General features: G+C 45.9%; 3 protein-coding genes across 7 annotated transcripts; all 3 read right to left on the reverse strand.

Annotated features, from left to right (window-relative positions):
• Positions 1–1,426: 1,426 nt before the first annotated feature.
• Positions 1,427–5,723, reverse strand: LOC119215382 (palmitoyltransferase ZDHHC23-A-like). 2 transcript variants are annotated; one of them, XM_037467502.2, is made up of 5 exons: positions 5,385–5,723; positions 4,556–4,689; positions 3,681–4,250; positions 2,878–3,045; positions 1,427–2,796 (listed from the first exon to the last, which is right to left on the reverse strand). In XM_037467502.2, the coding sequence occupies exons 2-5, from the start codon at positions 4,672–4,674 to the stop codon at positions 2,523–2,525; spliced, it is 1,131 nt and encodes a 376-aa protein (XP_037323399.2). In that variant the 5' UTR covers positions 4,675–4,689; positions 5,385–5,723; the 3' UTR covers positions 1,427–2,522. The 2 variants fall into 2 exon arrangements, with proteins under 2 accessions (XP_037323399.2, XP_037323397.2); XM_037467500.2 differs by having other exon boundaries at positions 4,556–4,694.
• A 1,504-nt stretch (positions 5,724–7,227) lies between these two features.
• On the reverse strand, positions 7,228–12,518 carry LOC119215685 (V-type proton ATPase catalytic subunit A-like). Of its 4 annotated transcripts, XM_037468034.2 has the most exons (15): positions 12,375–12,518; positions 11,688–11,785; positions 11,220–11,348; positions 10,885–11,099; positions 10,669–10,806; positions 10,435–10,586; positions 10,125–10,287; positions 9,851–9,959; positions 9,591–9,713; positions 9,383–9,497; positions 9,093–9,156; positions 8,772–8,975; positions 8,454–8,548; positions 8,058–8,229; positions 7,228–7,943 (listed from the first exon to the last, which is right to left on the reverse strand). In XM_037468034.2, exons 2-15 carry the CDS (start codon positions 11,767–11,769, stop codon positions 7,851–7,853), a joined length of 1,854 nt encoding a protein of 617 aa, XP_037323931.1. In that variant the 5' UTR covers positions 11,770–11,785; positions 12,375–12,518; the 3' UTR covers positions 7,228–7,850. The 4 variants fall into 4 exon arrangements, with proteins under 4 accessions (XP_037323931.1, XP_037323930.2, XP_037323929.2 ...); XM_037468033.2 differs by having other exon boundaries at positions 9,383–9,713; XM_037468032.2 differs by lacking the exon at positions 12,375–12,518 and adding an exon at positions 11,914–12,301 and having other exon boundaries at positions 9,383–9,713.
• A 544-nt stretch (positions 12,519–13,062) lies between these two features.
• Positions 13,063–18,689, reverse strand: LOC119215438 (actin-binding protein WASF3). Its single transcript, XM_037467616.2, has 9 exons — positions 18,522–18,689; positions 17,301–17,465; positions 16,488–16,622; positions 16,254–16,407; positions 16,046–16,163; positions 15,761–15,945; positions 14,548–14,766; positions 14,174–14,454; positions 13,063–14,078 (listed from the first exon to the last, which is right to left on the reverse strand). The coding sequence occupies exons 2-9, from the start codon at positions 17,431–17,433 to the stop codon at positions 13,927–13,929; spliced, it is 1,377 nt and encodes a 458-aa protein (XP_037323513.2). The 5' UTR covers positions 17,434–17,465; positions 18,522–18,689; the 3' UTR covers positions 13,063–13,926.
• Between the last annotated feature and the right edge of the window lie 8,089 nt (positions 18,690–26,778).

Consider the following 26,778-nt stretch of genomic DNA (forward strand, 5'->3'; position numbering starts at 1 on the left):
TAGATCATATCTATCCAACCATTGCCTTCTGTTGAGCCGGCGTTGGACAAGAAGTCCTTAAAAGAGCAAACTTCCCGTGAAGACCATGTGGTCCAAAGCACCTAAATGGGCCTTGAGGTGATAGATGTATCAGCCGATTCGGTGCGACGAGTTGCAGCAGTGACGTGCAGACACACTACGGCACAAAGACTCTTCTGACCTACAGACCATGCCGGCAGACACGTGGGCCTTCCCACAGAAAACCAATACTCAAAGTAATGCTGAGTCAGAGGAGCATTTTATATTTGTAAGTTTCATATTATGTAATTTTGTACATTGTTTTTTTCTTTTTTCCCCAAATGGCTCAGGCATGTGAACACACACACACACACATATTCTCCCATTCACGGACTACATGATGTTAACTGGCTTTTTCACTGTTTGCGTAGTTGTGTATTGGCCATTGTCTTGAGAAATAAGATGAAACATGCGTATATATGGATCCTACAACGGCCCCCGGACCCCCGGTGTGGCATCGCCAGCTGCTGTCTTGACTTCCATTGCCCCTGGAGTAGTGTGATGAAGTAGGTGTGGACCTTCTTCTGCACTCAGCAGCTCAGGTTACCTGGGTCTGGGACGGAGAGGAGTGAGCAGTCTGCCACACTTACTGATGGTGTTATAGTGCGATAAGGAGTTCACGCCATGTTGGCAAAATGAGACGGCGTGCGGTTATTACAACGTGGGAATACCACACGTTATTTAAAAATTGTCACCAACTGAGAGTTGGAGAGGATGGTGGCTTGTTATTCCCCCACCCAGCTGTCGGAAACAGGTTCTCCCATTTGGTTGTTTGTATTTACTCCCTGACTGAAATTGAACTATTCTTGGAATTCTTGACTCAGCAGTTAGAAAAGGGGAATTTTCTCACTCTTCATCTGACACTCCATTAATGATGTTTTAACTGCTTCAACTACAAATAGAAGTACACATCATCACAGCGGAAATATGACTGCATATTTCTTTAACAGCACATTACCCAAATCAATTACAGTCCCTATCTGCTGCAAGAATACCTCACATTAGACGAGACATTTCCTCCGGATGAAGCTGGAAAAGCAAGATCCATTGGAAACGGTATGAGCACGTCCCAGGACAGGAGTGCTCTATAACATGTGATTAAAAATTCAGATTCCTAAATTCTTGTTACATACAGTCCGGAGCGGCAGTGGTTGAGGGAGGTAAAAGCAGAGACAGCTTCTTTTTTGAAAATGCTCAGACTGCCCTGCAGATGTCCCCAGTCCGTCCTCCAGAGCCTCTGGTATCAATGTAAGGAGCTGATAAACTGAGGGATTTAAAAAAAGAAATGTATGGATTTTAACCGCTTAATCTATAAATCCATCTGTTGATGAGAATTGATAATGGGAAATTATGGAGTGAAGGGATAACATTCTCTGGTCAGTTTGCTGTTTATTTACCTATAAAAGAGTGAAAATAATTACCTGCACACATTAAATGTTATAAGTTATGGACTGTGGCTTTCACCTTAATATAAATTAATTATATAGGCAAGTGATTATTCACAGAAACAAACCTCGCAGGTCTTAAAATGTGTAGGTCAGCACTGGCTAAAAGGAGAACTACTGGCACTGGTCGGACAGCAATGGACAACAACCATTAGAAAAAAATCAATACCTCCGAGCAAAGCAGAGGAGAATATGAAGTTAAAACAGATCGCATCAATCATAACAGAGGAGATCCAGGAAGTTATGACAGCACACCCACATCTGACTCACAGGGGTCCGATGCATCGCTCCATTGGCCTGTGCCACATTTCCATGTCCATTGCGTGTCATCCAATGCTGAATAAACAGGTTTCACTAAAGTGCGGGGCGGGGAGGGGGGGGTGGGGGGGGCATTACAATCAGGAAAGACTTCTGAATTTTTAACAATGCATTCATTAAACATGCATAAATATTTTAAGTGCAAAGTTGTTTGAGGCTTGGACTCCATCCAGCCGTAGGGATGCTGAGATGAGAGGAGGCAGGAGAACAGCTTTTAGCAACCATGCCGATTGGTTCAGTACGGAAACGATGCCCGTGTTTGGTTGGCTGCTACTCAACGAGCCCGCCAACCCCCAATCAGCTGATGGCGTACCCACAGGGGGAGAGGAGGCCCCTGGGAAAGGCAACGGGTTCTCTTTAGGCCGAGCTTCATTTCTATCTGCTTGACTCAGACGATCTTCACAGGGACGCCTCCAAAGGAAGATTCCTGAGGCACGGAGCTGTCGTTCCTCGTTCGCTTGTTCTTGATTTTTCTTTTAGTGTTTAATCTGCATACGGTAAAAAAAAAAAAAGTACAACTTTGGATTTGATTACTAGTCTCCATGTAGTCCAAATAGTGTTTTTAGTATGGTAGATATGTATGGTAGGAGCCTCGAATGCAAAAAAGCATTGGAAGACATCAGCTGATACTTTCTAAGCAATGCACATGATGCAATTCAAACAGTCTGTTATCCCGATGTGAGTAGAGAGTACAGAGGGGAGCTATACTAAGTCAGGGAGGCCGGAGCGAGGAGACGCCGAGGCGTCCGCCATGGTGAGGAACTCAACCCAGTTGTGGTAGAAGCCGCGCGAATGCTCTCCCGTGTCGATGACGAGTCCCCACAGGCGCCTGCGGCCCGTTTTCTTCCTCAGGGCCAGCAGAGCCTCCCGCTCCGTCACGTTGAAGCTGATGTTCACCACTTGCACCACCAGAAGGTAAATGAGTCCACACGTGACGATGCTGCTGTACCAAGCACAAGTGAAGCAAAGGGCCGTGCTGTCGGGAATAAAGAAACTTTACTTTTTACCCCATCGGTGGGTTCAAAAAGGTGGAGACGAGGCAGCGAGTATAGATTACCTGGAGTGAGCGTAGACGCCGGGGCAGTAGAGGAGAGCCGTCACCAGAGGCTGTCGAGGACAGAGGCTGCGGAGCACCAGGCTGATGCCGTACAGCGAGGTCATCAGGAACACACACAGGGTCAGCAGGAAACTGCGATGGTTCGCCTGTCCGACACAGCTGTTTATCCTAAAACACCTCAGCACACACACGGACGTGATACAGAGACACAACACAACACAATGGTCCGGTTCAGAGATCGAAGCAGCAACACGATGCCTGATCCTGGGGCGATTTACACTGTTTTACTGTTGTGTGTAAAATGATGCAAAAGCAGGATTTTGAAGCTTACATGTGAAAGACTTTTGTATTGTTCCCGGTCACGTTAAAGAAGCTGTTAAGCCCTCTAGTCAGGGGTGGCCTCGTTCGCGCCGAAATGGTGCATCTTTCGGGGCTTGGGCCCCGGTGGTTTAAGTCTATATTCCGTCTCTGGATTTAAGTGCTTAAACGTATTTAGTGCTTTGGGCACCTCAGTCGATCATTCACCTCCATGGAAACTGACCCTGTTAAATAGTGCAGCTGAATTTGCTGATGGATGCGTAATCAAATGGTCTAATCTACTATTTCAACCCGCCCCAGTTGCTCAGAAAACAGGAGAAAAGTTGAGCTTTGGCTGGAGAAATCCTTGTTGTGCAAAAAAAAACACGGCAGCTATCTAATCCACCTTTAATTTTCATGACCACGGCCTGCTGTGAATAAGACGTATAAATAACTTCACCGGCCGCGCAGTAAATATACAAATACACACGTTATCCCAGACCCACCAGATGCAGTGGTGGTCCAGGCGCTGGACGCATGACCCACAGGTCCGGCAGTGTCCGGCCCGCGGGGGCCGCACTATTTCGCACACGGGGCAGGCGCTCCATTTGGCCGACGGGGCGGTGGACCCGGGAGGGCGCGCGGGGGTCTCGCCGCCGGCCTCCCGCAGCGAAGCGGTGACCACCCCGGGGCCTCTCTTGGTGCGAACGAGGCCCGCCACGGTGAGGATCACCCCCGCGGTCACGGCACACTGCTGCAGCCGCCCGACGTCCCCGCGGGGCAAAATCTCCGCCACGAAGAGGTAATACATGTAGAACAGCGAGAAGAGAGCCAGGGTGAGGAAGAAGAGGGTGCGCGTCTTCCTGCGGTGCGTGGCGTAGTAGTAGCACAGCACCAGGCCGGGCAGGGCCGTCAGGATGACGGCGCCCAGCAGGTAGTGCAGCGCCGCCACCCGCAGCAGGAGAGGCAGCAGCACCAGGACGGGGATCATGGAGAGCTCCAGTTTGTCAATGATGGCGCCGCGCGAAGGAGGCCCGCCTCCGCCTCCGCCACCGGGGGGTCTTTCTTTCAGCCACCTGCAGAGGAGAGAGAGAGGTCACGGAGTCAGGAGTCGAAACGCGTATTAACCGTGAAGGTGGCTTCTTTTCATCGCGCTACATGTATCTTAATGCACTCTAGCGTGGAATCATCATGCTTCTTTCACACAAGTAGATAAGTAGTAAGTGAACTGCTGTTTCAAGTTTGACCTTGTTACTGTTATTGCAGATATCATTTGTATCGGACGCCATTTTTAGCTGCGTGTTACAGTCTGTAAAACGGAGGTTGAACTTCTCATGGCTTATTTTCACTCACTTGAGTGAATTCCCGCGGCCCTTCATACCTGTTGAAGGCTCCATCGAGATCCTCACAGTCACAGCAGCATCCGTACTGGTCGATGTCACACTCACAGCAACACATCGGGTCGTCTGGCTCCGGAGGCTTTAACTTCTCCCATTTCATAACGACGATTAGAAGCTGTCCTTTCAACACAAAAGGACATCATTTTACACTCAGGGCTCCTGGGTGATGAACTTACAAAACACTGTTGATGGGGGAAAATGTAAAAAGTTAGCAACTTTGTAAACTATGTGTGAAAGTATAATCTACCACAATAAATCATCCGAAAAATGTGTTATTGGTTTCTGTTTGTTCGTAATTCTTATAATCTGCGGTTGGTATCGAAACACACACACATATACGTGTTATACAGGCCACAGCGACTCTTACTGGACTCAACCTGTTTCTTTCTACAAAGATCTTATGTTTATTATAGAAATCAGAGGAGTCTTAGTTCCCAAGAGCTTCTAATGTAATTTGTTGAAACAAGGCCACAGCGTCCACAGAGACAAACTAAATCTGGGTCAGTTCTCAACACTCAGAGATGTTCTTGAGTTATAGTCCATGTGAGGAATTCTTTTATTTTGTCATATGGAGGCTGATCCAGATCAATACAGAGATGAGCAGAATATATATTAAGAATAGAAAGACAATTCATATGTTTCAGTCAACTTTTGGTTGTTTGCCATATCTTAATTTTCTTTAAATAACTGCATATTCTTAGTATTGTCTAACAATGATCATAATGACTAATTAAATGTTAGAGTTAGAGTGTTCGATAGGAAAATCCATCTTTACAAAGACACGATGAAATCTTTTCTCCCTTAACTTACCTTAAGCGTCGGCAACAAAACCACGGAACCATCAACACGTGTGAGCTGCACGGTCAGATCGACTCTCCACGTGAAAGTTATGGGATCCTTCGCAAAGGATTGACGATAAAAGATGAGACTCCTTGTCACTCAGCTCCTTCTGTTAATGGCTGCGGAGAAAAAAAGGCAGCCTACTTTGTCCTCGGTGGAAATGTCCCAGCGGACGGTCACCTGGACTCCTCCCGCTGAGCTCACTTCTCCCAGGACTATCCCCCCCCCGGATGTCATTAGGCAGCTCACCAGTCGAAGCCTACTTACTTCTCAACAGCTTCCATGAGTTGTGCCCCTACGGAGTGTGAGCATGTGCCTGGTAAATGTAGGAGCCACCTCTGGCACTGATGGAGAGGGAGGCAGAATGCCAGGAGCCTGTCACGCCTCTCCCCACACAGCTGACCCTGTGTTGAGATGTTCAAGGAGAAGCACAGACCTGACCATCCACCCGGTGCCAGACCCGGGAGGGGGGGAGCGGGGGGGGGGGGGGGGGCATGCATGAGACACATGACAGGCACTCATAGATGAGAGAGGGAGCGAGGATCCAGAGGGCGGAGAGGGCCGCACCCTCTGGGATCACATTTCCTCCCGCCATAGCAACCCGACCTCTCGGGTGTGTCTGTGTGTGTGTGTGTGTGTGATCAAAGGGATGTCTTTAGATTACACTCTCCGTGTGGTATTTGTGACATGACTGGATTAGAACGGTGACAATGCGACAAGTTGCCCCCCTCCCCCTCCCCCTCCCCCAGAGCACAGGGCCGAGTACAACTAAGCAAGTGTCAGGAAGTAGATTTGCTCACGAAGCCTTTAGCAGGAGTTTGTTTGTCAACCTGCTGCTACATTATGTCAGTGAATATCTGTTTTCTTCCCCAATACACACAACAGTGGAGTGGTGATTACTCTTTACTAAGTGAACTGACTTTGTAAATCACAGGTAAAAGAATACTGAGACCACAACAAAGTCTCTTATTGTGCGAGTCTTGAATCAGAATGCAGAAAAGGAAAGAGACGCTGCTCTCCTGGGTTCATGTCGTCCATTAGCCTTGATGGAGCCCGGAAGATAGCGGCCGTAATCTGTTTTGGAGGAATTAATGCTGGGAGTGAGGGTGAACTAAGAGTACGTGCTGGAGATTACACACACACACACACACCGGGCAAATGGCAGCAGACGCTGAGCGGGACGAGTGGAGGACGGGGCGCCTGTCTCTTTACATCCTCCCCTTGCGTTTTCCCAGCTAAGGCCCTTCTCAGTTGTCATGAACACCCTGGAACAGCTGCCAGAGGCCAAGCAGTTGGGATCATATTTATTTGGTTTCATCATCAAGTGGACGGCACGTACTTATCACACGGTATCATCCCTATCCGGCTTTGTTGCTCCCTTTACTCTAAATAGGATAATATTTAACTAGATAAACAGTATCAAGTATTGAAGAAGCCAGTGATTGAGACCAAACACCCTGGTTCAGGGCTCACTGTGGCAAGAAATGTGAAGAAGGGTTGTTGGCTAATTAACCTTCACACAGGGGTTTGTGTCTGGTTTTTTCCTCACTTCTTTAAAGCTCTTGAAAACACATTAGTAACTAAAAGGAGGGGGGGGGGGGGGTGAAGCTGATCGATCAGAAACAAGCTTGCCGACTGTCTCCTTGCAGCATTCGCCCAACATGTGTGCGCCACCTGGAGGTCACAGTCCTCCACTGAACTTCGGTGTGCTCATGAGTTTCAAAACTGAAAGTAAACTTTACTGTGTAAATTAAAGTTAAGAACATCCTGGAGAGACCAGAGACACTCATTAAATCTCACTGAAACAATAAACTTCAGTTGTTTGTTTTTGAACATTTATTTCAGGAGACACCAAAGAATCACAAATATAATAGAGACATCTGACACAAAAAAATCTAACAGACTCATTCATTCACACCTTTGCAAATAAAAGTATCTTGTCCACAACATTGATATCACACTTAAGAGGTGGAAGAATGCCTTTAACTCCCCCCCCGATACGCAGTGCATCTGTCCCTTTACCTTTGTGTGTGATTTATACCATTATATATATATATATATATATATATATTTATTAATCACTCACATCTGGGGGAAAAAGAAGTATCCCTGTCCACTCTTTGAAGCAGGCATTGTTTGAGCGCAAGTAAACACCTGATGGGGGGGGGCCCCTGATTTTAAACACATCGCGTCGCTACATGCACGCCGCTAACCGCAGTCTCGCGCGTCTTCAAGTACTGCGTTTTTGTAGTCCAAAACCAACAAAAACGAAAAATTGTGCCAGGAATGTTTTCTTAGGGGACGTAAACAACAAGGAATAAAATTATTTTTAAAAAGGAGGTGACATGACTGAGGCAGACATTAAGAACACGGCCCATTCAATCCGCACTACGTTGCACTGGGGGGTCATGGATACTCGGGAGAGGAGGCGGCGGCTCACTCCTCCAGGGTCCTGAAGGCGTTCTGCATGTCCTCCAGCAGCTGGGCGAATTCTGCTTTGATCTTCACTTCGCCGTCCTTAACGGGGTCCTAAAGAATCCGTTGAACACAAGTTAATCACATGGACGGATAAACGCTCGTCCTGGACACACAAATATATGAATGTGTGCAGCCCCCCTTTCGCGAGTTGGGGAGCGATCGTACCTTGAACTTCATGGAGCTGATTTTGTACAGGATCTCTCCCATGTGCTCCTTGATCATCGCCCAGGTGATTTTGTTGTCGCTCTGTGACGTGGACTCCACGGCGTGTCGAGCCATGTCGTAAAAAGAGATCATGTTTGAGAGGATGCCGACCGTCTTGTAGAAGGGGCAGAACCTGCATGTAGGGAGGAGAATGTGTGAAGCCTGCGGTCCGTCTGAGAGGGAGAATAACTTGACATCTCCCTTTCATATCCATGATTCAAGGGAAATCCCATAAAACACACATTCATTTCATTCAGCTGTATCTGACGACTATTTTCTCATGTTCCGGACTGCCTGTAAGGGACGTAAAATGTGTTTGTTTTTGTCTTGGTGGATGCTTTGTGGTTCAGTCTTCACCTGTCGTAGGGGGTGTAACCGTTCTGCTGCAGGAAGTCATCCTTAATGAGCTTTGCAACTTCCAGAGTGATCTTATCGGTCTCGGCCAGAGACGCCTGTGAGCAAAACAAGATCAAGAGGATCGGTCACATGCATTCTTTCAGTCATTGATTAACCAGCTTCCGCATGCACATTAACTCCATAACTCCAAAAGAAACCTCTTCTATAAAAACACACATTTCACTATTAAGTGGAACTGGCAGCTTTTTTTTTCCATTTGGAGAAAAGGCTAGACATTATATTCAGGTGGTAACCATGTCAGATTATCCTGAACCTCACCTTTCCTACAAGCTGCACAATCTCAGCCAGGTCCTCCTCCTCCTGCAGAATCTCTTTGGCTTTTGTGCGCAGAGGAACAAACTCAGGGAAATGTTTGTCATAATATTCATCCAGAGCCCGTGTGTACTTGCTGTAGCTGATCAGCCAGTTTACTGAAGGGAAGTGCTTTCTTTGAGCCAGCTTCTTGTCCAATCCCCAGAACACCTTCCAAAAGAAAAAAAAGAGAAGATTGACACACAGAAAGAATGAAAAATGATATATATCGACTATAAGATTAAATGTAAGGAATCAAGAGCTGAAGGGAAAATACTCATTGCTTACCTGAACAATGCCTAATGTGGCTGAGGTGACTGGGTCTGAGAAATCTCCACCAGGGGGTGACACACTAACAGCAATACACAGTAAAAGTGGAGTCAGTATAATTCACCTTGCCAGTCTAAGGTTGTTTTTGTTACTCCCACAAAAAAGGAACTAAACTCACTTCATTGTTACTGAGAGGAACAGCTGTTGAGCAGGTAGAACATTCATTTCTAACCCTCAATCTTTCAAAAACGCACCAACTACCAAGATTGGATTTAAAGCTGCATAACAGATATTTGGAAAACACTCACGCTCCCACGATGCTGACGCTGCCTTCCCTCTCTGGATTTCCCAGGCACTTCACACGTCCGGCGCGCTCATAGAAGGAGGCGAGCCTGGCACCCAGGTAGGCAGGATACCCGCTGTCTACACACACGCACACGCACACACACACAGACTCAGTCTTGCGCTGTCCCCATACAAATGCATCAAATCGGTGTGCATCCTTTGTGAACTTACCGGCGGGCATTTCGGCTAATCTTCCAGAGATTTCTCTCAGAGCTTCGGCCCATCGAGACGTTGAGTCGGCCATCATGCTCACATGATAGCCCATGTCTCTGAAGTATTCCGACAGTGTGATCCCTGCAGAGCGACAGTCGTGGAGAGAGGCATTAGCTTCTGGAGTTGGCCACTTGTCAGTTCCTGGATTGCAAATCTCCGGCTACTCTCTTTGAGCTCAAACAATGAGACGGTTTTCTAAAAGAGCGAATGGTTGGTACCTGTGTAGATGGAGGCCTCTCTGGCAGCCACAGGCATGTTGGATGTATTTGCAACCAGCGCGGTTCTCTTCATGATGCTCTCTGTCTTTCCATCGACCTCCATAGTAAGCTATTGGGCGAGAGCAGTGTCGACATGACAGATTATCAATGCTGATTTTTTCTCATGTTGCTCAAAAAAGAAACAGAATTTTAACTAAATTTGTCATAATTTATCTCAACTCTATTCCTATTTAAAAAGTTGTGGAAGTACAATATGTTTCTTTATTCCACCTACCTCGGGGAAGTCCCGCAGCACTTCAGACATTTCATTTCCACGCTCTCCGCAGCCCACGTAGACAATGACGTCACTGTTGGAATACTTGGACAGCGACTGCGAGATGACCGTCTTCCCGCAGCCAAAGGCGCCGGGTATGGCAGTGGTGCCGCCCTGCACGCATCTGTGCGGCACAAAGGTCACGCGGTTTCATGTGCAGCCAACGGATTTTAAAATCACTCGATACCATAAGTAGTTCCACTTATGTGAAAACTCTCTTTTTATAAAAGATTAAGATGGAGGCTAAAGACGCTCCAATTGAACCACTCACGGGAAAAGTGCGTCCAGGACTCTCTGGCCCGTCAGCAGCGGATGATTAGCAGGAAGCTTCTCAGTAACTGGGCGAATTTGTCGTACCGGCCAGACTTGCATCATGGTGAACTTCTCCTTCACGCTTTCAAACTCGAGCTCCAGAACGACGTCCTGCATGCGGCGAGATCATAAAGTGAGTCCCACCGAAATCTGGACCCGAAAAATGTGCACCTTTATTTGTACAAACACTCACGGAAATGTCATAGTTTCCCGGTGGGGCCAGGTAGGTGATGGTGCCTCTGTTGCGCGGTGGAAGCATCAGCTTGTGCTTTATGAGAGAGTTTTCGAACACCATGCCGTAGATATCGCCGCCGGTCACGTGACTGCCGACCTGGAGAGGAGATTACGGGCAATTGGTCGGAATTTCTACAAATGACGGACACCTAACTCAGACTCGGATTATTCTTACCCTAAGACTCTGCCCGGGATTGAATTCCCATTTCAGGTCTCTGTTAAGAGCCCCGATGTTCACTCCCCTTGGGATATAGATACTTTGAGTGAGGTCATTGATGTCCTTAAGCGGACGCTGGATGCCGTCAAAGATGGAGCCCATGATTCCCGGCCCGAGCTCCACAGAGAGGGGCTTTCCCGTCCGGAGAACAGGGTCACCGACGGACACACCGGCTGTGGCGTCAGGTTAAGGTCAACTCACTCAAGTACTTTCACACAGATACCAATTTTGTATCGAGTGGCTCTAAAATGTGTCTTTTGTAACCATCGTTATGTCAGTCGGGAAAAGGATACAAGTCTCCTCGTAGACCTGGATGGTCGCCATGTCCCCCTCTAAACGGATGATTTCTCCCACCAGCTCGCTGTGTCCCACGCGAACCAGCTCGTACATGGCCGCTCCCGCCATCGCGGTGGCCGTCACCACTGTGGAAGAAACATGGAAACTAATACGATCCGTTGTTGTTGTGCAAGATTACACAACAGTCACCGCAACATTTTAATTTGTACTTTTTGTAACTATGAATCCTTTTTTCCAGGATGCATGTTATAAGAGGCATTTTGATTTAAAATGATGGGTAGGTATTTCAAGATATGCGGTTCATCTGCTGCTGAAATGTTCTCAACTATCTAAATAAATTATTTAAAAAAAAATTGTATTTGTAATTGTATTTGTTTTCTTAAAAGCTTTGAAAGAAAAGAGCCTTTTATTATACAATATTAATGCAACCTAACAATTTAAATAAAAAAGGCAATAAAGCAGACCTGGTCCAGAAACTCCGTGTACATATCCGAACTCGCTTTCTCGCTCCTCATCCCGGATCTTGGGAAGGTTTGAGGTATCCATTTTGATAGTTTATGTCCTGAAAAAGAAAAGAAAAGAGGAACTAGAATGAGTCACGGATACGGCCAATTCAAACCGAATAACTCGGCGGACACGTCTCTAAACGCGCAGCTGCTTCTCACCCAAGACAACAATACGGTTATTTACTGTGCAAAGATGTCAGTCCACTTATAACCCAACCAGTCCACGACAGTCCGTGACACGGTCTCTATAAGTCACGATGACGGTTGTTTGTCCAGACACGGGGCTGCAGCACGGCGCACCGCAAAATACATTTAAAAAAAAGGACCAAGTCGGCGGAAGGTCAAACGTTAACCCCGTCGAGTCTCTTCTCTTTGGTCAGAGACAAGGTTACGCAGTGTCCCCGCTGTCCACGGCCGAGGACTCGCTAGCCAGACCGCTTCAGACACCTTAACGTTCCGGGCAAAGCTGATTAGGTGCGTGTGTGCGGTGGAGCTACCAGCTAGCAAACACAGGCTATCCTCATCATCATCACCACCACCGCCGCCACCACGTAAAGGTTACGCCGAGTCGACGATAATTCGCGTGACACTTGGTCCAAGAAGAGCAGCACCGCGTGTATCACACAGTTACTCGACGTGTCTCACCGTGTCTTGATCTGTAACGTTGGTCCTCCAGGGTTGACTGTAACGTAGTAGGCGCAGATAGGGGGGGGGAGCTTCACTGTGTAATCACCTGCCAGGCACCGGACTGTCACGGGAGGAAAACATTCTCCATTGTGGCTCCGCCGGTTTCCTCGGAACTCGCGCTGCTGGATGACGACGGAGCCAAAATGGCGTCCGACACGCAACAGTGACCCGAAGATGAGTTCCGCCTTTGTAAACACACACACTAGGCGCATTACTGACCTCTGCTGGATGTAAATGAACGATTCATAAATACACGAACAAAGGTACAACAGCATGTTTGCAAATTCATCTATATTTCCTCTGTTTTTTTTTACCCACCTAATAACCGTACACTCCACTTAACTACTTCATAGCATTGAGAGCTTCTCCAACAGCAAAAAAACAAGGCAATAAAAGTCAGATGCTAAAGAAACGCCTGCCATGTTCACACTCACGCAATGTTTATTTCAAAAACATACGTTTATATTACAAAAATAGCATAGCTCCTGCATAACAATACAAAAAAAATATGATTTGTTATACTATCTAGTTTGAACTATAAATACAGCCCCTATAGAATCATGGTGCCCAAAAGTTCCATTAGAGGAAGATACGGAGGAAAGAGAAAATGGTAAAGAAAGAGATCATCACAACATGATTTTCCAGCTAATAGTGAAGCTTTTTAATGATAGTTCAACATCTCCAAAGAAACATCACAATAAATAATAATTTAATGGCGGAACAAAACTGTATTCAGACCGGTCATGAGACCCTACTACACATAAATTGGGTAGTGGGATGGTCACTGATTGAGGTAGCAATTTAAAAAGTGTTGTGTGGAATTACCCATCGAACATTCACATAGTATTGGGAAGGGTACATTTGGTCCCAAATATGATCACAGATGTGTAATTTCATGAAGTGATTAAACTACATACTTAAAGTTGTATTTCATATAATGCTGCACTCATTTATAAATAATAGTTATTTTCCATAATAGACCTTTTGAATTGTCATATATAAAAGTACAGGTGCTACTTATAACTTAATTGATGGCTCTGTTTATGTTAAAGCAAGCCATGACATGATACCAGGATCTTGACACCGAAGCACCTTAATGGAATTTCAGCCAATCATTTCATTATTTAAACCTGTGCTTCACCTACTGTAACGTCAGAATTTTGAAGTAAAAAGGCCCAGAACTGGTTTTGGGTCTACTGCATATTTCATCACTGTGTTCAAGGTGTCAGGTTACTAGGTAAGGATGTTTTACTAGAGCGCACGGCTCAGATTGGCCATATGAGAAAAACACAACATGTGACACACTTCATCAGCTACAGATAACTAGACGTTAAGTGATCACACAACTCACATCTTCTATATGTGAATTAAACACTTACAATGCAGGATAAAGTAACGGTGAACTGACAGCAGTGGGTTGGTATGAGGATTCCACTAGGTGGAGCCCAAGAGAGGGATTCACGGTTTTCTTTTATGTGCACTGAAGACCCAGCAGCGCTCGGAGTGGTCATCAGTCCGACCACTCGTTTTCCTCCAGCTCCGAGTCCTCATCGGAGTCGGTGAACTCCACCGCGATGCGCCGGGACAGGATGGTGGCCACGTCGTTCCCCACCGGCTTGTTCTGCTGCTCCTGCTGCTCCTGCACCTTCTTCAGCTGGATGCCTAACGAGGGCACAGCGACGCCACATATTGATCACCTGTCCCGTACGGGGTCACCCATGAGTCAAATGACAAAAGCCCAAACTGCACCAACTCACCCATGCGGATGGCGTACAGCAGGTCACTCCTCCCGTCCGGCGCTGGTTTAGCCTCGCCCGCGCGGCCTTTGCCGTGTCCTGCAGGGTGTGAGGATGCGGGCGGCGGAGGGAGGGGCGGAGGTGGGGGGAACATGTGCGACCCGGGCGGTGGCACAGGTGGGAGCGGGCAGCCTGGGCCCACGTGCAAAACTCCATTATGGGACGTCGCACCCGCAGGGAAACCAAAGGCCGTCTGGGCTGAGGGGATGGGTGGGCCCGGGGTGGAAGGCGGGGGGGGGGAGCTGGTTCGACAATGAAAGAAAGAGGATTACGTTGCGGTGGAAAAGAGGGATATTATCTGTAATTCTTTTGCTGATTATGTAACAAAAACCTACTGGTAATCTGCAGGTGGGCGCGCCGGACCGTTCACTCGGCCTGCGGGCGGGGGCTCTGCTGCTGTGGCACAGGTGACTCTCCTGTAGTCGACATCAATGCTGTGGTATTCATGCTCCACTGGTGGGGAGGGATGTGTGCTCCTGGGCACGTAACCACGGGCATGATTCCAAGCAGCCTGGGCAGGCACTGGGGGGACGGGGTATCCCAGGAGGTCAGGCCTGGATAGAAAAATAAAAAAAACAGAGCCTCACACATCCAGATGGTGGATTTGTTGTTATGAAACAGAAATTCAAGCTATGCGCAAATGAGACATCTGTATTTAGGCCACAAGGTTGATGACAATAGGATCTACCCCGTCTCCTAGAGTACATTGTATATTTCATTCCTCCCATTTTTTCTCTCAGTGTTCCAGATTATGTTTTGATCATACAATTTCTGCATGCAGAAATCACATTGTTATCTGTTATCAGCACACAGGACCTTTCTTTGATATTTAAAACTGAACGTTGACAGTGGCATGAAGATCGAGAGATTAATTACATGTAATGTCATCAGGAAGATTCATATAATATTCAACTGTTTACAGTATCACCGACCTATCGTGTTTTGATTAGGGCTGTCAACATAAACGCATTAATCTATGTGATTAATGCGGCCGAGATTAACGCTGTTAACGTACGTTTGTTTACATAAAGTTGATCGCCAAAACGGCCGCTAGCTGCAGTCAGTAACATCAAGATGGAGAGAAGTAAAACAAACAAACAGAGGAGACAGAACTGGGCAGAGGAATTACTCCACGTGTCAAACAGAAGGGGGGTGAGTGGCAAGCGGACCACTTAAAGCACCTAAGCTAGCTGCTAGGCTAAGCTTACTGCTAGGCTACTTCCATCTCAACAGTCTGCAGAGGACCGCCACTGTGTCCCTAAAAGACCGTGGTTTGAAAACGTCCGGGCTAAATGTGGAGACGTTGTTCTACGTTGTCTAAAATACACGCTTTTGAAAGTGATTACTCATTACTTTTAAGATTTAGTCTTTAGCCATTAATCAAAATGAATGCATTTCAAAATGCGCGATTAATTTTGTTTAATCTATTGACAGCCCTAATTTTTATATTCATCATCAGAAAAAAAAGTAAATGCAGCAACATGCCTCGGGATAAAGGTCTCCAAAGATGTCAGCATCTCTACTTGAGGCCACAAAATAAGCACCGACCTGCCGTCCGGTGAGAGCGAGCCCTCAGATGATGCTCCTCCGCGGAGGCTCTGCGGATGGCGGCGGTCCGGACGAAGCTCTTTGTCGAACGCCATCATGTTCCACTCTTGCCTGCGGTTTCGGGCCTTTCTCACCTTCTTCACTTCGCGCTGAAGGGTGCTGCTTTCCACGCATCTTTTTTGTTCCTGGGAGAAACGGAACCAAGGGACGTGAAAAAGAGATGAAAAGCCCCTCTCGCCAGATAGAAACACACGAACAAAGCAGTGGGCAAAGGTGAGCTCTCACCCTTTGCCTCCTCCTTTCTCTCCTCTTGTCCTCCGTGTCCTGAAGCATCTTCTCCTTCCACAGGTCAAAAAAGTATGACGGGTCTGAATAGAACTTCATGGCGTCAGTGGAATCCTCTCTGTGTTGAAATAAAATTGATAATGAGACGACTGAAGGTGCTCATTGATCAGCTGTTGAGGGGTTTTCCTTTTAGCGACGCCTGCGGCACCTGAAGGCGGTGAGGTCGCCGAGGGGAGGAGGCCGATCGCTGCTGTCGTGCATCTGAGCCACTGAGGTCGGAGTGCTGCCCTTGGACAGCACCTGCTGGTCCTGGACGGGCGAGCTTCTGAAGGCCTTCCTCAGGTTAATCTCCTGGAGAGACACTACGAGACGGCACGACAGGCATTTAGAGGATGAAAACAAGTGATTGGATCAACAGCTGGATGATCTCCAGAGAACTGACCCTCCTCCACGCTGGAGTCGAGCTGGGTGACCTTGACCGCCAAGCGGTCGATGCGGTCCTGGAGCGAGTTGGCGCGCACGTAAAAGGTGTTGGCCTCGTTAAAAAGCTCCCCGAAAACATTTTCCGCATGGTTACCTGCAACAACAACAAAAAAATGGGCAGGGAACCATTGGTGAAAGCATGAAAGCTGATAATACACAGCAAGGTGTAGCATATTGGATGAAAAAGAAAAATATGTCTTGTGTTTGCATTATCTATTGCTCTGGATTATAAACATTAAGTGTCCCCATAGACACAACAGCATTATTGCCCCCCCTCAAACAGCTCTGATCCACTTATGTGGAATCTATCATTAGACTGCCTCTCTTTGTGCCTTCATCCACTCTCTCTCTCTCCATCTTATCTGCCCTCACAAAGCTTTACGGTAAGCTGTAAGCTCCTGTAAGTCCGTGCAGACACATGTACACATATGTGCGCATGCACACACACACACAACACACACACCCACACCTATACGCATAAACCAGTGCATTAATGAGCCAGATGTCCAGGAGAAAATACGCTTCCCAAAATTGTGTTTACCTTTCACATTTGACTTCCTGTTCCAAACACTTCAGTGCACACACAGGTAAACCAAGGCTTATATTGGCACCACCATTTATGATTTACAATTCTTCTGTACTATTGGGTTGGTTTGAATGTAGGGAATAGATGTCGGAATTGTCCAGTGTTGGATAATACTGCGCGTGCACTTTAAACAGAGGATCTGAACATGCTGCGGTACACACTAAACACGAGTAACTGTGATCTTACTCAGACTACTGAGCTGGCGAATGATGGCGGACAGCGTGTTGTTGGTCACACATTCCAGCTCGTTGCCGATCCCATCAGGCACTGCACCTTGGCACAGGTGCCGCGGCTGAATGTTTCTCTTGAGCAAAGGCATGACCTTCTCTCACATCTCGTCCACAGCACCTGCTGGGGGGACAGAGGACAGCTCATGGTGTGCTACAGTATGAATGGCACATTGAATCCAGGTTACTGAAAACTGGATCTTTGATGCTTTCCAGCATTGCTGCATAATTTCACAGGCGAATTATATAAATACAAGTGAAATATAGAAATAGGATTTTTTTTTTTTTTAAATGCTGCTGTAATTTTCATTTTGATCCAACTAAAATCAACACGTAACCCTGCAGGCTGAAAGGATTTTTGTTTTGATTATATTAGTTTAAAGGTGTTGTGAAAAAGTGTATTCGACAGCTTCAAAATGAAACCCCTCCTGCTTTTGGGGACATTTGCCTTTGGATGTCACAATTTATCACCACCTATCAAAGTGGTGCACCTATTGTTTTTTTTGTTGTTGAAAGATTGCACACGCTCATCATTGGGGGTTTTCTGATAAAAGAAGTGTGACAACTACAGGTGTGGCAGTTTTTCCATTTAATTTGCATGTCACTTTACACGCCTGAATTAAATAAACCCGACCCAACCAAACAAGAGGTTGGGTGATTGCCAGTAATCACAGATTGAGAAGAGCCATCACACTAGTAGCAATAAGAACAGGCAAACTTGTGGCAAACCAGTCAGATGGAACCAGTTGAATGTGTGATGATATATGGAGCTACATCACTGGCAGTCACACTTTAGAGCCTATAACAACAAAATTAACAAATATTAAGCCCAATGGGGAGTCATACATTTGGGTTCATTTACTTTGAACTTTCAGGTTCTCTTTTTTTTTTTTTTAAGTGATCAAAACTATTAGCCTGGATTCTAGACAATGAGGGGTATATTTTACAAGCAAATCGAGTCCTTTAGATCTTTAGACTGGCCAAACCTGCTTTCACTGACTAAACAATGAAGATCCTCACCCAAAACATACTCTTTGAATTAGTGCCATCAAAACGGCCTCCTTGTTCAAACGTCAAACAGCAGGTCACTCAGTCACACAGGTGAACATAAGCAATAGACCTCTAGTAAGTCAGCGACACCAGCAGATGCTGTAAAACAAAACAAAAAACGTCGTCCTACCATAGAGCAGCCGGTGGGCGAGCTTTTCTGGAGCCCTCGACGTGCGTTTGTTCCCCACGTCAGCACGCCGCGATGGAGCGATAAAAGTCGGCCCCGTGCACTTCCTTCCCAATTAAACAAAGCCTTTGCTGGCCTGCTGCAGACGTGCGTTGGACGTTGACTTGGACGGGCATCTCTGCATGGCGGAGTTCACTCTGAAAGCAAATCTCTCTGGTCCAAATCACAGCTTGAGCCTCGGGGGATTTGTCTAGCAGATTTACTCCAGTCATCCAATCACAGTCATCCAGCGGGCCGCAGGACATCCAGTGTTGCCTGTGCGGATGTATTACTCCTAATTTTTTAGGAATATAAGTCATTTGCGGCCTTCTATGAATTGGATATTGAGACAGCCATTTCAAACTATTAATAGTAAGAACTGGTTCAAAGCGGAAACGGACCCTAAATAGGAAGAACACAATTTTCCCCAGCCTGAGGTGAAGTCTGAAAATGTAATATTTTGTGCCAAACAAAAAAAACATTTAATTCATTTACATTTTTAACTTGCAATAATTGTGAAAAGTGCTTTAGCCTTTGATTTGTTCTTTTTCCCACAGATGGCATCATCTGGATTGCGCACTAGTGTAACCCAGATATGAGGGCTTAAATCTCAATAAATAGAACAACCTGATATTATAGCTCACAACGTTCGAGGAGTATTGCTTTACATGTGTATTCCTTTTTCTTTAGCCTTTTGTTTTGATGCTTTTAATGGTTTTAATGTGACACACTTTGAGTTGCCTTGTTGTTGGAAGGTGCTATACAAATAAACCTTCCCGCCTTGCTGGTTTCACAGAGACATTGTTGATGTCGTCTCTATCGGTGATGGATTGTAGGCGCAGGTGACCTTCATTTACACAGCACTTTTAGCTGCAAGGTGCATTGTGGAAATGAGAAAATGGGGGGAAGAGGTGGGGAAGGGACAGAGGATGAAAACAGGATGCACAACCAAAAAAGTTAGAAAATTAAGTTAAAAGTGTAAACTGATTGGGCTTATGTGAGACATCTATTCTCTCCTATGCAGGATATTAAATAAAGTGAAAAAAGAGAAGAGCAGTTTTCTATTGGATTGTACATTACATTAGATCACATTCCATGTAATTTACCTGACGCTTTTTTTCCAAGGCGACTTGCAATAAGTGCATTTCAACCATAAGGAGTTTTAGTCAAGGTGTGGTCTGAAGAGGCGTGTCTTTAGTTTGCGGCGGACGATGTAAAGGCTCTCTGCACCGCTGATGTCATCAGAGAGCTTGTTCCACCATTTAGGAGGCAGGACAGCAAAGAGTCGAGTGTTTAGCTCGCAGTGAGGGGAGGAACAAGCAGTTTGTGCATTGTAGCTTCAAAGCTGTATTTTAACAGCTGACATTTGAAGATGGATGGATGGGCAAAACTGAACAACCGAATGTCAGCGTGAACCAACACGTGTGTCTTTCTCCTCTGACTGTCGTTTCCTGCGTGACGTTGCGTTTGCTGCTGAGCAATGGGAGCGGGGCATTTCCCAGAGGGGGTCTTTTATATTTTATACAGTGCCATAATCTCTTGGCCAGCTCAGAAGTATTAACCCCAATACAGTACTTACCCTCCCCATTATCACCATCATTGACCCCGCTGGTATGACACCCCCCCGGCTTACCCACTTACTGCACACTGGTCCAAACACTAACACCTCTATCAGCCATTACGCACAGACGCCCAGACCGCCTCTCCTCCTCTGATATTTGTCCCGCTATTATGGCTTTCTAGTCCTACTCCATACGGATCACTGCCAATGCCTCTGCATTTATCACGCAGTGAGTGAGCCTCGTGCTCACCGACACACACTGAACTGTACCTTTTGAAGAGATGCCTTTGCAGGGGGGGGGGGGGGGGAACGAGCAAACTGGCACCCACGAGTGAAGAAGTCATTCAGGATCCCTTCATTTGATGTATCTATGTGTGGCGTTAATTATTTAATTACTTCATTCGGCTCCGGTCTTTGGAGTGAGGTCACCTTGACAGCACGGCTCGTTTTACGGGCTTTTTATTCAATGTATGTCATCTGTCGCTTTGCAGTGAGCTCTACAAAGGTCGACCCTGTTGATGGTATATAATCTCATGGATGTTAGCACAATAGATTGCAACATGTGAAGGGAAGTTTGGAGGATTCATTTGAAATCGATCCATCATAAGGACAAACCCAGCATCCTATGTTTTTGTGTTTGTTTTTTATCTTTTAGTCTTTTGGGATAAATCCAACTTAATGGAAAACTAAATTGTTGGAGAAAAGGAAAATGAAGTATGAAAGGACACATGGTAATATTTACCCCGTCGGTCTATGTGTTGTTAAGTGTACAGTATCAGTCTGTAGCTCACGCTTCACTTCTCTTTTGACGTGGTGCCATCTCTTGGTTGTTGTTGGTACAGCCCAATGAGCAGTTTATCTGTGTCCCATTAGATGATCTATGTCATTGAGCAAAGCTGTAAGCGGCCGGATAGGATTCATACCCCAACAATATATGAAACAACCAAATAATCCACATTCATAAAACACCTGTTTAAATCTTTAAAACTTATGCAAGTTATGATACATTTCGAACACATTTTGTGGTATTTAGAGATACCAATTCCTAGCTTTTTTCCACGCACCACTAATAGTTTTAGAGCTTCTTACCTTTGTGGCTTTAAAGCTGAGGTTTATAGTTGTTTCTTAAACTTGCCGACAACAATAATGTTGATAACAATTCAATGTCCCCAACTTTTTGGTGTTGTGTTTATCACTTAAGTCTAGTCAAATATATTTAAATAATTAATCACATTTGTGTCTGACATTTTTTTTTTATACGCACCTCATTTTCAAATTATTTTCTATTGTAATAAAACAAAATAAAATAGAACCGCTTCTCTTGTGCATTAACAAATTCACAATAACTTTGTTATTGTGAGGCCATCATCAAATAATTTTCCAACTGTTTTCATCTCATCTTGTTTACAATGGGCCTTTACAAAACACAAAACCTTACATTTTCCCATAGCGGAGCGCAGCACATCCCACGACAGTGGGACAAATAATCAGCCAGAGCTTAAGGCCGTATCAAAAGCCTCACAGTTCCTTAAGCAGCCGCCTTGAGAGGGGGTGACTCTTAGAATGCCTCAGCTTGTTTGTCTCATGGTTTAAGTGGTGCACATAGCCATGGAAAGATCATTAAATCACTGTTTTACCACTTGGCTTAATCCCCACAACAAAAGGGTAAGATACGAAAAAAAAGATTAAGTAGAAACTTGATGGATCCAAACTGACGGCTCTGTTTCCCAGCGTTGCTAAGGGGAGTTAAGAATCTTGATTCCACATCTCCCAGGCTGACGAGGGGCTGCTCATCGGATCGTTTCCCCGTTCCCCCTGCAGCGGCCGGCCGCGCTCGTACTGTCCGCCGCTGTGGCCATCTGCCGGATTAACCAGCAGGATATATTTTTATAGAGAGCATCCTATTCATATCCTGCCTGCAAAGGTTTACATTAAGGTTGAACTCGGGTGCACTTACAATGGCAGATGAAGTAAGCCCTGTCCTTCTTACAGCACCCCTCCCCATCTTCTCACTGTTTGGGAGACCGATGGCACCGAGTTGAAAGGGGTTTGCTTCGCCGTGGCATGAAAGAGGATCTCATGCGATGCCACTGTCTGCGGCGGATTTTCAGTTTTCACGCGCCTGACAATAAAAGTGGTGCCCAGCATGAAAAGAAAAAAACATTTGTATGTGCCAAGTGCAATTGTTTCTTCTAATAGGCGTCAACAGGCCAACTTCTCTGTGTTACCATACAGGTGAACTCATTCCTGGGAAAATGTTTTTTTCCTTTCTCAGCCTCGTAGGCGCGATGGCGTCCCCCTTTTTCCTCGGCCTAACGGGATTAGTCGTGCCAGTGCTACCCCGGCTGTCACGGTACTGTCTACTTCCCATCTCTCCTCTGGGCCTCTAATGTGATTAACCCATTCCCTGTGGTCCAAATGGTTCTGGAGGGTGGGTAGAAAGGGGGGTGGGGGGGGGGGGGGGGCGGCGGCCGGCAGCGGAGGAGGGGCACCTCCTTGGCATGTTCCTCCCCATGCCTGACTCGCCGCCGCTGGCACCTTCGCGAGGCAGGAAGGGCCCGGGGTCGAAAGGTCCAGGTACAAGTGGCTGAGGAAAGAATCCGTGTACTCGGACACTTTAAGTTACCGTTGTAGCCTTTTGAAAATGTCACTTAAAGTCTTCACGATGTTTGCACATCCAATCACTGTCTCACGTCACCAGCCCGCCGGGTTTGAGTCCGATCAATAGTGAAAATCAGTTCAGGGTGATTTGTATTATGTCTGTGACTTCCACAGAAATCAGCCCTGAATATTTACTAGACAATAATGATTGCCTCCACCTGTCATCTTGTCATATGTCAGGGTTGTGGGGCTGCGCCTGTTTCTCTTCTTCAGGGCATGTGCTGCACGCAGAGGACCACATGAACCTTCTCCACCGCTCAGAGGCCTCCGAACCAAAAGGCTAACTATAAAACCTTTACCGTTACAGTGGCACACACTTCACTTTGTCTTTGTACGTGCGGTGATGTACAGCATGCTGGGCTTCTCTGTACGGTGAGGGCCGTTCATTAACATGTGCATGTAAACTGTTTATTCGGACTCTCGGAGAGTGGAGACGGGAAATGGATGGTGTTTTTGATTTGGGGAGGTGCGACCCGACCAGTGTTAAAAAATGTGAAACTAATGTATTGCAATTAACGTGTTTTAGCCCCTCAAATGTAGATAGTAAAGTTTGCAGAAAGCAACCAGCTCTCTGACCACATTTGGGGCACAACATTTATCCAGCGAATAGAATATTAGCTTAACTGATTTAAACCTTTTTTTTCCTATGAACACTGTGGGCAAATGGTCCCTTGCACCCTGTTTTGTGAAAGCTAAGAAAAAAAAGCGCGGGTCCCTTCTCCGACAGCATCCCCCGTCATGCTGTGCTCAGCAGCGCTTCACGTGAGCGCACAGCTTTGGTCTGGCGACGGCACAGAGAATTAGGCGTCTTAATTAAGATTTCTTACAACTCTGCATGTGCTGTTCATTTGCGAGACAAAAGGGGCTTGAGCGGAGGAGAGGGAGGGAGGAGGAGGGGGGGGGGGGCGGTGGATCCTTAAACAGCTGCCTGCCCTGAAACAAAACCCAAAGTTAACACCAAGATCCACATTGCGAAGGAATGTGCAGACTTTACCCCCTCAATAGGAGAGGCTGTGTCTGTGGCATTTACAGTCTGTGCATGTACCTATTTTCAGCTTCCATATTTACATTTTAGACTGGAAAGAGCTGAGAGAGAAAACAATTCGACATTGTGGCCGAAAGACAATGCCCTGCACGAGGGGGTCGCGCACCCTTGTGAGGAGATTTGGTGGGTTTCCAATCCTGATATCCAACCCGGCACCATGTAATAGAAGGTGACACTTATTGTATTAGCAGGGGCTAATGAGTGTCTAAAAGCCTGTGTGACTGTGTGCGCCGAGGAATCTCATCGTGTGTGTTGGAGCGGCAGGAAGAAAAGGACGGGATCTCTGCAAAGTACGGAACGAGGCCGCAGAGTGCAGCATCGCGAGGCCGCCGGCACTCGGACCGTAATAGAGATGTAAAGAGGGGAGAACCAGTTGAAAATGCAAAGGCCCGATGTGGATCGGTGCAGCCAGGTGAGCTGCTGGTACCTTTTGTGTTTGAACAGTCACAAAGCAAACCACACTCTGCTTTCGTCTGATCAAAATGTCAATTTAAAGAATCTCTAGAAGAGCCCCCCGAGCTTTTAGGCTGAGTGTGAAATCCGGAGCGCACGAGCCAAAATGTTAACCTAATCCTGTCTCTAAGGGGCCGACACATTAAATGTGTGTTCCCCTCAGGAGGCAACGGTTGCTGTGAGTGTTGTATGTGTCATCGAGTAACGCTAAACATCCATCAAACAAATTACATTAAACCAAAGAGCAGGAGCCACTGTCTGTAAACAATGTGCTTTATTAGCGTTTAATGCCTTGTGTTTCTCACATAAATATAAGAGGTAGAATGTCACAATTCATGAATGAAGTAGATCATTGTGGTGAAATATCTGTGATTCAAGACACAGTAACATTTATGCAGTTAACATTTAGCAGTATTCCTTGTTAAATTGGATATTTGGGTACATTGAATATAATAGAAGATGACAGCCACTTATAGGTTTTTTAAAATTTATTTTGTTTGCAATATTAACCAAGACTCTAGTTTGTTGGAGTGACGAATAATGCAAAAATATATATATAAAAAAAGACAGTAAAAGGTGTAGTTCTACTTTCTAACCACAAGGCGGATATCTTAACTAAATGAACTGGCATCATCATCAGGTGGGAATGATCACTTCCTGCCGCCTTCTTCTTCATACGATTCTATTTAGACTCTTTGGAAATGTATCCTCTTAAATTATACAATTTTATGCAAGACTTCTTTGACGTTCTTTGGCAACATTTTACAGTCGCACTGAGTTTTGAGGTCTTTCCTGATTCTTTGGTATTTAAGGCAGGAAACACCTGGGCAAATGAGTCTTTGGTCAATATGTAAACCACCATACATGAAACCTCCTGCACCACACAGCCAAGTAGAAGTGTGAAATAGGACACATAATGACAGTGAGATGACATCAAATATTAATACAATGTTTTAGTGACAGCTCTCAGGTCATTCAGCATGGTTCTCTGGTAACAGCTGCATTTCTGTTGTTTTGATGCGTTTTTTAACTGTTGTATAGACCTTATGAAGTAACATACAGTATGTATGTAATTTAAACATGAAATTATACCCTTTAGCGTCTAATACCATCAGTAAGGAAATCTTTTTCACCAAAGCTCCTGCCAAAACTTCTAAGCAAGTGTCGGGGCGAGTTTGGCGTTTTTATACATTTCCACTAGAATAATGAGACGTCTACAGATGTCATTTCCACAGGTGCAACCTCTGTCCACAAGCACGTGCTTCCACTATTCTGGGTATCTGTCAGTGCGTACATGCTTCCCTTTTATTTCTGGTGGGCTGCGTCGGTTTTTGGGTTCTCTAATCAAAGAGCCCTTTATTGTCATGATGAGGCGTAACAGCTGTCTGTAAGATCAGCTGATGGATCTGATAGATTTGGAGTTACACACACAGCTGTTGTGGATCTTGATTGGATGGCAATAATGTCTTTCTGTAAAATATTATCAATGAGCTACGTTTTCAATCACACAGCTCTTTTTGTTAAAATGTTAGATATGCCATCTGTATTCAGCCAAAGCCTGCCTGAATGTGCCAAAAGGACTCCAGAACCAGAATGCTTATAATACCCAGATCTGGTCGCGTTGGATCTGTTTTATAAAAGTTATAAGACATGTAAGAACGTTTTTTTGTTGTTGTATTGTAAGAGCAACTTAAACCATTTCATACGCAGTCATTTATGCCTGCACCCTTTCACTGAAACAGGCCATTGAAAGGTTCAGAGTCCAAACACAGGGACTCTTGTCATTGTTCCAAATTTATGAATGGCCTAATTTGTCGCCGGATCGCAAACTTGCCATTTCACAAACGCGGCCAATTTGGGAACGCTTTCACCGATGGGCGGCTGTGAAAAAAAAAAGTAATGTCGTCAAACCGGGAGGCTGTCAGCTGAAGGCACATGGCCCACTGGAGATATAATGGCATCAAGGCAGGGGAATGAAAGCGGGCCCGCTGCAGGCTTACACTTGGTACACAGGTCAGCCTCCGTGCGCTCATCCGGACGTAACTCAGGTTGACACAATTTGACCTCGGCCGATGCCCCTCTCTGCCGGCCCTTTTGTTTTCTTGCTCTCCCCTGGGAACTGCATTTAATACTATCCCTACAGATTCTTTAACAATTTCTGGTCTTCTGAGCTCTCATTTCTCAACATTTGCTTTTCTATTATTTCTCAAAACTCCTCGTCCTTTCAGAGCTGGCCCTTTGTAGGCCTTTGCTGAAGCTTTTCGGGTTTCTGACAGAATTGTTCCTCTTCAAAGGATAAGCTCCTTCTTTAAGGGCTTGAATGAAGAGGCTATTGTTGTTGTTGGTCTAACTTGGGTGCTTTGAAATACAATCATTTAAAAACTATATCTTATTTCATCATTTTACGGCGGTTTCTAAAATACGTGGCTGCGATTTTGCGACTTCGTTGGAGCTCCAACTGCCCGTAAACTTCCCAGGAGGCAGGTTGGTATGATAGGCCT

This window comes from Pungitius pungitius, chromosome 16, assembly GCF_949316345.1.
Source record: "Pungitius pungitius chromosome 16, fPunPun2.1, whole genome shotgun sequence".
Lineage (NCBI taxonomy): Eukaryota > Metazoa > Chordata > Actinopteri > Perciformes > Gasterosteidae > Pungitius > Pungitius pungitius.